The following is an 11,634-nucleotide window of genomic DNA, read 5'->3' as shown; positions in this document are numbered from 1 at the left end:
GCGAGTAGAGAGATGGTTGGACAGTGTGGGATAACCTTGATTTGTAATGACTTTGTATAAAGTATGCCGAAAGTATATGATTTTTTCGTTGTTATGCTTTATAATGTACTCCATTACTTCTTACCCTTATTTAGATTTAATTTTTTCTTTATAATGATTTGACATTTACAACAATAAGAAAGAGAGAGATTCAAGCTTCGTTTTCCTAATATAGAGAACAAGTTTAAATACTATCAAGCTATAATATTTTTAATTGAGAAATGCTATGTCTACAACATTTCTACAACATTTTTACAACAAATCCTAAGTGGCAAATTGTTACTGGTTGTTTTTGTTGGGGCAAAAAAGTAATCTTAGTGTTAGTTTTAAATTTGAACCAATAACAACTAACCACCCATGATTTGTTGTAAAAATGTTGTAAAAATGTTGTAGACGTAGCATCTCTCTTTTTAATTAGATACTTAAATCAATACCAAGATATGATACGTAGTAAAGTATGTCTCGTTTATATCTATATTTAAAAGCTAAAAAGTAACATTTATTATTGTTGCTACGCTTCTATTCAGCCACCTCACCCGCCATATCATTAGCCACATCATTAGTCTTTTTATATTTATTTTTTACCATTAATTTTTTACAATATTAAATATTTAAATATATTAGCTTTACAAATTCATCTTAGATGGTTTTAACTTTACATATTTATCTACTTTAATTTTGATATTATAACTTATAACTAACTAATAAATTAATGATAAAAATAAAAACAAAATCAAAAGAAAAGTATTGTCTATACATATTCATCTTGAACGGTTTTAACTTTACATATTACTTTTGCTTTCCACTCTCTCACATTCTATGCATATTTTTCCTAAACAAATAAATGTTATTTTTCTAACTCTCTCTCTCTCTATCTCTCTCTCAATTTATTTTTTCATTGTTTTTTGGATTCTTTTTTATTTATTTTTCTTGCATCTCTACCTTAGATTGATGAATATTTGTGCTTTTTAGAATGGTCTTTGTCCAATTTCTTTTCACAGTTTGTAAATATTTTGTTTAATAAATTAGTAGCAAATTGTTATATGATGTTCTTAGATGCTTGAGTAATTGTTTAAAGCGTTTATGAATATGTTATATTGCTCTTCATCTTCCTTATCCTATTAGTGTATTTTTTGATATTTTTAAAAAAATAAAGTCAATTTTGTGTTTAAAATTATTTACTTAATTATCTATTCATCAATTTTTGTTGGATTAAATGTTTAATTAGATTATGTGACATCATTAACACAATACTTCTTCTTTTTTCACCCCCAAAAAAAAAAAAAAATCTATTTTTTTCCCCTTTCGAATTGTACTTTTTTTAGGAAATAGGAAAAATAATTACAATCATTATGTATAAAACTATAACCAATACTTTTGCTTGGAAATAGCGGCATATTTCTATTGTGTTTCTTCAAAACCTTATTAAATTTTTTGAATAATAATGCTTTGGATATTTGGCTTGATCACATTACATTTGATATGTTTTACATATTTGGGAGAAGGAGTTTGACTTTGATGTGAGTTTTATTTTTCCTTTTATTTTTTTTTTTATTTTGAATTGTAGGTTTTTGTTGAGTTTTATTAATTTTTTAATACTTTTCTCAGTGTTTTTGATTGTATGGTAGAAAAAATTAGGTTTAAGAAAGTTTGTTTAAAACCAAAAGAATAATTTTCAAATTACATCTACTCTTAAATGATACACAAAATATTATAATTTTTTATTAAAATTTAATATTTTCACTAACTTACCTTTTGAATTCTTGAGAAAATTGTATTGTTTTAATTTTGATACTAAATAAATTATATATTTTTTACATTTGTGATTATCCCTATAATAAATGAAAATATAATTATAAAATACATTACTATTTAGTAATCTAAATTAAAAACTAATAATAAGATCACTTTAAAATTTTATCACGGGCAACAACTGCAACTAGTGCACTATAAAACAAGAAGTGTGAACATGTCGTGTGGCGAAATATTCATTGGAATATGCAGTGGGTGATGATGAAGTGTGTTGAAATGGGTGGACACACTTCAACCCACATAGACATGTGTCCTTCTGAAACAACCCTTTCAGAAGAGGACCCCTACATGCATAAAGTCATGGAAGAACAGTACCTCTCTACGAATATGAGATAGACACATCAAACCAATGTTCAACGTTATCTTCCTGTTTTAATGGCTGAGAATTCATGTCCAACGGACCAACGTTATCTTTCTATTTCAAGTGTGGATTCTTTTATCACGTTTGTACAAAAACAGAAAACATATTTTTCATGCAACCAGTTTTTCCCCAACACAAAAGGCATATATAAAATAATATAAGTACGGTGTTAGTGACCAATTATTGGAGCCACTGTTTCTCTTTCTCCGTTTCTCTCTTTCCGTCAAGATGAACATCTCTATGGAGCTTTTGCGGGACTTCAGGTACTTATGGATTTTTCTTCTTTCTTCTTGTCTATCACATTCCTTCAACCACATTTTTATGGATATCTTGATGGTGTTGCTTTGAAACTAGTATTGCAAAAGAAAACTATGAAGATTCTGAACAAGTACATGTTTTTTCTTTTTGTCTTAATTCTTATTTATGCTCTGCTTTTGTCTTCTTTTCCATTTTCTTATTAGCACATAGACTTCAGATGATTTAGAAGCTGCGTAATTGTAGGATATAACAATTGTTTTTTGATAGGATAGGATATAGCAATTGAACATGTGCAAGTATGCCAATTAATCATTCAATTTTGCCAGATAATCTTATTTTGTATATCTTTCCTTTCTATAACCTTTATGTCAAGAGGAAAATTAGAATGCATCAAAAAAAAGTTCCATTGGTTTTGAGGATTTTAGTAAAAATCACCTTGAGAATATTTCCAAATGAAACTTAGTTCTTTCAAGACCATTTTCTTAGCACCTCCACCTCCTTGGACAATTACAGTACAACTATAGTAAAAATGACTATCAATATTGTTTGATAACAATGGCTATTACTTATCAACGTACTAGTCATAATATCAGAATCTTTATTCAGTCAAAACTTATTTAACTTTATGAATAATTCAAAAGTACTTGCATATATTAATTTTGATAGTATCACTAGTACATAGAGTTTGGGTAATTCACCTCCAGGATACAGCAAAGTCACTAGCTGAGTATCTCTTCAATTAAATTGTCAAATTTACGTTTAAAAAAAAAAAAAAAAAAAAAATCCATTGGTTATAACAAAGTTCATCTTTTTTTTTTTTTTTTTTGACTGAAAGATAGAAAATCTCATTTTATTTCAATAAAAAAAAAATCATTTGATCTTGATCACATGCACACTAATCAAGTTTGTTTCAATAAAATAAAAATCATCATCCGATCTTGATCACACGCACACATGTCAAGTGATCCACATTGTGCATGTTCTAGTGTCATTTGTCTATAAATTCACTTTATCAGTCATATACAAGTGCTTGTGTTACTATATACCCATCAAAATTTTGTAAACTTTATGTGGGGCAACATTATTTAAATCACAAATCCACTTCCTTCTGCTTCCATTCTCTAAATTAACAGGTGCAATAGCTAGTGTATCAGTTGATAAGAATGCTGCTTAAATCAGGAAGTAATGAAGAAGTATAATTCAAACTTTCGCCAATCATCAAAGATATCGAGAATGTAACACATATGTACTGTATTCAGGGCTCAAGAATACATCCAAAGAAGTATAAAAAGCTATACTGAATTTGACCACAGGATACAAATATACTAAAAAAATATCACCAAAAGATATCAAGAATAACTTTTGTGGGTCTTTTCAGCACTTACAAAAAAAAAAAGGTTTCTTTTCCTTATTAGTTCTTCTTCTTTTTTTTTTTTTTTTTTTTTATTATTATAATTTTTTTTTTTGCAAAAATTTTCTTTTTGGCTTTTGCCTTTTAGTAATAACTGTAGTGTAGATATATAAGTATACACTATACAGTGAGTTTGTGTCTTTGGAGGAAATCCGGATTTTTTTTTTTTATAAATATTTTTATATCTTGATGTAATTGGTTTTTTGTTATCATGCTATACAAATAGGGAGATATTTCTTCTCTCCCATGCTTTTCAACTGACTCTTCTAAGATTTTACAAAGAAGTGTAAGCCTGAGATCAAAGTGTTAATTGACTCTTGGTGCCATATGTTAATGTCCACTAGTTTACTAAGAAATAGAATGCCAATTTAAATGATTAAATGAAAGTGAACATATTGACTAAAAAATTAACCAAAAAAATAATATTATCTTTAAAAGAACCCCTAAATTATAAGGTTTAAAATGTAATTTACCAAATAAATAAATAAAAAATATGCCTGAAACTATTCTAGAGTTTTTCTCTCTTGAGTCCTTGCAACAAATAAATAAACCAAAAATTGTAGGAAAGTAGATCGTCCCCAATTGCCTGTCTAGATCATTTTTAATGAATCAGGTAAGATATTATTAAGCTCAAAAACTATTACAATACATTGTCAATAATTTGACATCTCTTGATATTTTCAACAGAAATGCCCCAGTCCCATTGTTGTAACAGGGATCCCCCACAAGCTACACAAAAACCTTTTTTTTTTTTTTTAATGAAGAGTACACTTGAAACATGTACAACACTACAACCAATCTTTGTTCTTAATTTCCACTTATTGCCTGGAACATGCCATCTTCAGTCCTCATGGCGCCATTGAATATTCGAGCATTCTTTCTGAGTCCAAAGGTGATTGCAGCAGCTCATGCTAGCCTCTAGTTTGTGGAATTCATATTCTCTGTATTTAGTCTAACAGAATGGTCCATTTCTAGAATTTGATCATAGGCATTAGCTTTGTGATAATGGAGTATAAAGGTCTATTATAGTATTTACAATTTATCGACCACTACATATAATATCAAGTCTACTACAACCGTTGCTTTTCACATTTGCCCTTACTGGTCCACGTTCTCCATTATCTTTTGCTTGTGCATTTTGTTTTTGTCTCAGACTTCCAGTGATTTGCTTTATATAATCCCTTATACATTGTGCAAATATGGATGCTCCTTTTGGTTGAACAGCATTACTGTTCCATGGTATAGAATCATTTACTCCATATTGTAAATAAAATTTCATTTTTTATTCCGTTGCAAAACTCAGTTGTTCTAAGATATATAGAGAACTAGTTAATTTAATTTGGTTAACAAAATATGTATTCATAAGATGCTATGCGACATACAAATAGAGCAGTTTAATTTCCATGAACATGCAAAAAGACCCCCCATCCTTGTGCTTGTGATGCGCTTCATATATAGAAGACAACAGATAATGCAAGAAGAATGCATGTGATTCTCTTTGACTCAATACTACTATTCTTTTTTATGATAAAGTTCCATTGGTGCTGGCGCTAGCAGAGCATTCTCTTACCCTTTTACAAGAAAGACCAAACAAAGACAACTTTCCTTTGCCTACCTTATCAGAACTTCCTATAGGTAATCTTTCTTTCTATATTTACACTTTCATGGTATCATCATTTTCTCTCTCATTACTCATTTCCTTTGTGTGTGTGTGTGTGTGTTTTAGCTTTAAGAGTTGTTCTGCAACTCTATCATTGACAGCAGAGGTGGAAGAGAAGCCAAAGTTTGATGTAGACAATGCAGCTTTGCTTGCAGGGGAGCTCAGAAAGAGCTTTAATTCTGGCAGGACAACAAACTATGAATGGAGAATGTCACAGTTGAAGAGTATTGAGAAGATGCTTGAAGAAAAGGAGAATGACATTACTGAAGCTCTTTATAAGGATCTCTCGAAGCCTGGACTTGAAGCCTTTGTTGCCGAGGTACTCAATCTTTTTCTTTGCCTTATAACAATTAACAAGTAGATTAATTGTGGACCTTGTGGATGTGGTTAATCTATAGTTTTTATTATTATTATTTGTTTTAATTTTTTTTGAGCAGCTATATGTATCATGTGATACTCTTATTTGATTTAAGTTATAAGACTCTGGAATCTAATTTGACAAAGGAACAACTTTTTTTTTTTTTTTTCCATTCCTATTAATGATTAATATTAAAAAAAAAAAAAATTATCTATCACACTTTGCCTGGTTGCGCTCAAAACTGGATAAGAGCAGAAGAATACATGATTTTAACAAATCTAGATAGGAAATGAGGGGAAAAAAACAAACAAAAATATGTCAGTTCCTTCTGCATCTTTCTTTGGTTATTTGCATCAAAGGAATCTTTTATGATGGAACAATTTGCATTTAGGAAACTCCCCTTCTGCCAGTGCTTAGAATCCTAAATTTTGCACACCAGCTGATACCAAACCTGGAGAAAAGGACAGTTACAGTAGGTTAATGGCTTAAAATTTAGTCACTTTATATGAACAGCTCACATTAGTAACCAAAATGTTTTAAAAAGAAAAAAAAAAATACTGCTCAAGCGAACATGATAGTGCAGAAGTAATTAATGAGGGAAAGTTGAGTATAAATTACAACAAGCCAAGGATTAAGGATAATGAAGGATATTTAGGGAAAGGGTGAAGGGATGATTTTTAAGGCCTGCATCCAAATAACACTATTGAAGAGGCAGGTTTAAACTTATTAGAGCTAACAGTTGCTGACTTAATGAATAGATGACATAAAAAGTAGTGGCAAAGCAGTAGGAAGGGGGAAACCACAAGTTTTAAAAGGTTAAAGGTAGAAGAGTGATATGAACCTTCAAACAACAAGGTTGGAGTGCACAGATGTAGTTAAATATGTGATACAGCTGAGATTGGTGTTCTATATTAGGTTGTGGCTGGTTTTAGTAGCAAGGTTTATGAAATGGTTTTTCTAAATGAGCTCAATCTATTACATTGGTATCAATGATTGTTTTGTTGATAATGTACTTACATCAGTTAAGTTTCCATTATAATTCACTTAAATACCAATAAATAAATAAAGTCAATTGAAAGGCATTAAAATAATTTACTTTATAATATTGCACTCTCTAGATGTTTCCTTTCTGTAACAAAATATGTAGGCTTATGATGCATAGATTTAAATTATTATAATCTTAATTGGTTTGTCTTTATGATAAACTACTTCTATTTATTTGTTTAATTAAGTTAAGAAACACAACTCTGTTCTGTACCAACTTCATCTCTTAAGAACATATGAGGTCTAATTGTTGCCTTCATGAAAATTTTGCATCTAATCTGTTTAGGCAGGATGACATGATTAGCGTCAAATAATGAGGACACTGTGTAATGCTTTCACATTGGTTGACTTGGTGTCTTTACAATATTGAGTTTTAAACTTGTGTCCTGTTTCTTTACATACAACTGTCTTTTTTCATTTTTCTCATTAGCATTATGAGTAGAGTAACTTTGATTTGCTTTATAACTAGAGCTAATTGGATGAAGCATATATATGCAGATTCTTTTTTTTTCTTTTTGCTCACCTATTTAATCAATGTAGTCTTTTAGCTAATAAGCTTTCTGTTTAATGCAGATTTCTCAGGTAAAATCCTCATGTAAGTTGGCGCTAAAAGAGTTGAGTCGTTGGATGATTCCTGAAAAGGTGATTAACAATAAACACTTTTATGGTTGAGAACAACAACAATAGGTACTGTCGTAGCTGTCTCCTTGAATTTTAACAAGTATAACCTAATACAAATTATCAACAATTTTCAGGTCAAAACTTCGCTTACAACATATCCGTCATCTGCAGAAATTGTGTCAGAACCCTTAGGAGTTGTGCTGGTCATCTCAACATGGAACTTTCCTTTCTGTAAGTATAAAAGAATCTGGTTTCACGCAATCTAGTGTCTACAACTGGTTACACAGAACATAATTTGCATAATTTTGAATTCTTGGCCCTACACATCACCATTGTTGATCCATGTGCTTTTAGTAACTATATATAATCACTTTGTATTGGAGCTATAACATCTGTGTTCTTTGCTCTTTTTGTCACTATATTCTTGTATCCTTTTCTTGGTTTAGCCACTTGCTTCTCATTTCATAATCACATATAATTTTCAAAAAAAAAAAAAAAAATGAAAACAAAATAATACCACATTCTTTTCCACCTAAAATTTAAAGTCGCTTTCACTTTTTTGTTTCATGTACATTCACATTCACTCTAAGTACTATATTCTCAGAGCCCCAATTTCACTATTTTTTTTGTCTTTCTATTATATGCCCGAGGCTGCATTAGGGTGCATATAATCTCTCCAAGTTTGATTACTTTCCCATTGTTATGTGACATAATGATTGTTGGATCTCGTTTCCTTCTCAAATTGATTTGACTCGTTATAATTGTGTATTTTCCCTGCATTAAATTACTCAAACCTTTCTTGGATTATATATAGTAAATATAACCTTTTTTTTTTTTTTTTTTTTTTTTGAGGTACTTGGATTATATCTTATTATAGATTTGCTCTAGTTTCACGTTTTGTTCAAATTTTCCTCTCTTTTCCCCCCTGTTTTGGGGGCTTTAATGGCATCATATGAGTTCTCACCATAGACATTAGGAGTTCCATCTATTAAACTATCCTCTTATAAATTAGGCTTCTTTCAGTTAATAACATAAATTGTCTCTATTTTCTAGTGCTATCACTTGATCCAGTCATTGGAGCTATTTCAGCTGGTAATGCTGTAGTCCTAAAGCCATCAGAAATTTCTCCAGCTACATCATTGTTGCTATCCAATTTAGTTGAGGAATATCTAGACAAATCTGCAATAAGAGTTGTTGAAGGATCCGTCGATGAAACCACTGCATTACTTGAGCAGAAATGGGATAAGATACTCTACACAGGTTAATTAGCCTTTAATTATTTTTTGTAATTTCATCAGACATTCAATGATTGGAACACTTGTAGTTACATGTATAAACAATAGTTGTAGTCAAAGTCCCGTACCATAATTATTCACTGGCACAGTTTGACAACTCTTCATGTTTGAGGTGTTTTTTCTAGTACGTTGGTTTAAACCTTGGTGCAGTTTGGATAATCAAAGTAGTGACAAATTCATCTTAAATTGTCATTGTTTCTTCATGTCTAACTTGCTCATATTTAATGTTTTATGAAGTATCTGTTGAGTTTTCTGCAGGTAGTGCAAAAGTAGGGCGCATAGTGATGGCTGCTGCCGCAAAGCACCTTACACCAGTAACTCTAGAACTTGGAGGAAAGTGCCCAGCTGTTGTTGATTCAAACATCAACTTACAAGTATATATTTCTCCTAGAGCATGAATTATGCTTTCTATAATTGTTTTCAAGGATTAATCTTTTGAAAATTTAAGGTTGCTGTTAGGAGGATAATTTACGGAAAGTGGGCATGCAATAATGGGCAAGCTTGTATCGGTGTTGATTATATAATCACAACAAAAGACTTCGCTCCAAAGTTGGTAAGGTTGTCTCTGTGGAAAACAGAAATAGTACGTTTCAAAGATATATTTCTTTATGCATGCTTGCTCTACAGATAGACGCCTTAAGATATGAATTGGAGCAATTTTTTGGGAAAGATCCAATGGAATCAAAAGACATGTCCCGCATTGTAAGCTCATCCCACTTTGCTCGTTTGGCAATGCTCATGGATGATGATTTGGTATCTGACAAAATTGTTCTTGGAGGCCAAAGGGATGCGAATCAGTTGTGAGTACGATGGACTTTGTTGGATTTAGCCTGTTAACAATAATATATAAGTTAGATGAACTCTCTTTACATCAACTGTCCTTGTATTTATGGCAGAAAGATAGCTCCAACCATCTTGTTGGATGTTCCGGAGGATGCACAGATAATGCAGGAGGAGATATTTGGGCCTTTAATGCCCATTCTCACTGTAAGTACTATAACCACATTAAGAGTTACACTTTACTCTGAGGCCTCTTTCAAAGGGATATGGTCAGGGAGAAAACCCTCTATTCTGATGAAGTAGACTTACTTCCTCTCGCCAACAATCTTGTGAGCACAAAAAGGTAGTCACTTGAATTGTGGATACCAAAATGCTCTCTCTGCCTCTCTACAATTAAAGGTGGTGAAACCATCGCTCTTCTTCATGCCAAAGAAAAGTCCTTCCCTCAATTCTTCTTCTGGAAGATTTTTTACTAACCATTGCTGATGTTTGTGTACAACATTGGATTCTAACAGAAGTTATGTAAACATTGCATTAAGTGAAACACAAAATATGTAGATATTTTTTAAATTTTGCTTTTGGTTTTTCACAGGTTGAGAAATTGGAAGACAGCTTTAAGATTATACAATCAAAACCTAAGCCCCTAGCCGCATATCTCTTCACTAATGATGAGCAGCTAAAGAAGAATTTTGTGCAAAACATATCTTCAGGAGGAATGCTTATCAATGATACCATCATACATGTGACTACTCTCTTCCTTATTCATACAGAAAAGATAGACACTGCACAATTTCCACCAATGTTATTTTATTACATAAATCAAGTCATGTTTGAGTCCGACATAGATGCACACCAAAATGAGGATGAAATCAGCACCAATTTATTTAGATCTGAATGGTTGCCATTATGGAATATTTTAATACCTAGAAATAGATATGTTTGACAATTGGCTATAGCTAAATTAGTAACTGAGCAAGAGTGCTATTAGCATAGTTGCATTCTGCAGAAATGAGATCTACACTAATTAAGTGCATCAGAGTTAAAGAGCAGAATAGTGAGTTTGAGCCTTCGAGGATCTCAATCAAATGATAAAAGCTGAATGTTAAAATTCAATATGTATTAATATGTTTTGGTTCTACATTGAGAATCAAATAACACTTTGTCTATGTCCTCCCAGGCCAAGGGGAGACATATAAATTTGAATCACTTCCCTTACAAACTTAAACTACTTGATAGATATGGATGAGGTCTACAGATTTAAACCAAATATAAAATAGTGCAAACGAGGTCAGTGTCAACACCCACTAAACCCCAATTTTTACTTAGAAACATACAATATGGAGATGCAAGGAGACCACAAACTGCATTTACATGATTTTCTTGTACTTCTAGGGTTATCTACAAAGAATTGTAGATTTTGTTAGTATTAGCATAAGTTAGTGCTATTGGACATGCTTTCTCTCATTATCTATGTTATAACTAATTCTTTTTCTATTTTTTTATATCTTACAAACTTCACAATGCAGGTTGCGACAGATGGTTTACCTTTTGGTGGAGTTGGAGAGAGTGGAATGGGTTCATATCATGGGAAATTCTCATTTGATGCTTTTAGCCATAAGAAGGCAGTGCTGTACAGAAGTTTTGATGCAGATGCATCTATAAGGTATCCACCATACACGACTCAAAAGCAAAGACTATTGAAGGCCGTGATCAATGGTGACATAGTTTCCATTATACTTGCTTTGATTGGATGGTGAAAAGATAGAAAAGATAGAGATGATTCACATTGAACATCCGTTTTCTTCTGTTTTATTTCTTATCAAGATTTATTTCCAATAATTGATGTCCAGAGATATTCTACTTAACGGTAATGAGTGCTGCAATAGCATTAATGAATCTGAAGTTCTCATCAGTTTTTTTTAGGACACAATTTTAGTTAGATGGAAGGTCAATTTATGCCAATCACACAATTTTGTCAAAAGATGAAAGTAACAC

At 31.5% G+C, this 11,634-nt stretch overlaps 1 protein-coding gene across 2 annotated transcripts; it reads left to right on the top strand.

Annotated features, from left to right (window-relative positions):
- Positions 1–2,298: 2,298 nt before the first annotated feature.
- Positions 2,299–11,535, top strand: LOC126701643 (aldehyde dehydrogenase family 3 member H1-like). Of its 2 annotated transcripts, none has more exons than XM_050399935.1 (12): positions 2,299–2,475; positions 5,439–5,516; positions 5,608–5,860; positions 7,517–7,585; positions 7,699–7,795; positions 8,618–8,824; positions 9,118–9,233; positions 9,308–9,412; positions 9,487–9,659; positions 9,756–9,846; positions 10,232–10,381; positions 11,166–11,535. In XM_050399935.1, the coding sequence occupies exons 1-12, from the start codon at positions 2,441–2,443 to the stop codon at positions 11,394–11,396; spliced, it is 1,605 nt and encodes a 534-aa protein (XP_050255892.1). In that variant the 5' UTR covers positions 2,299–2,440; the 3' UTR covers positions 11,397–11,535. The 2 variants fall into 2 exon arrangements, with proteins under 2 accessions (XP_050255892.1, XP_050255891.1); XM_050399934.1 differs by having other exon boundaries at positions 5,415–5,516.
- Positions 11,536–11,634: the final 99 nt, after the last annotated feature.

The sequence above is a fragment of the Quercus robur genome, chromosome 10 (genome assembly GCF_932294415.1).
Source record: "Quercus robur chromosome 10, dhQueRobu3.1, whole genome shotgun sequence".
NCBI lineage: Eukaryota > Viridiplantae > Streptophyta > Magnoliopsida > Fagales > Fagaceae > Quercus > Quercus robur.
This window is presented reverse-complemented; position numbering and strand designations above follow the sequence as displayed.

What these genes read in the sequence shown, in the direction of transcription:
- LOC126701643 (XM_050399934.1), top strand. Translation starts at nt 2,441, where the DNA reads ATGAACATCTCTATGGAGCTTTTGCGGGACTTCAG. An exon ending in GGATAAGATACTCTACACAG is followed by an intron (nt 8,825 to 9,117) that starts GTTAATTAGCCT and finishes AGTTTTCTGCAG; the next exon opens with GTAGTGCAAAAGTAGGGCGC. An exon ending in ATTCAAACATCAACTTACAA is followed by an intron (nt 9,234 to 9,307) that starts GTATATATTTCT and finishes TGAAAATTTAAG; the next exon opens with GTTGCTGTTAGGAGGATAAT.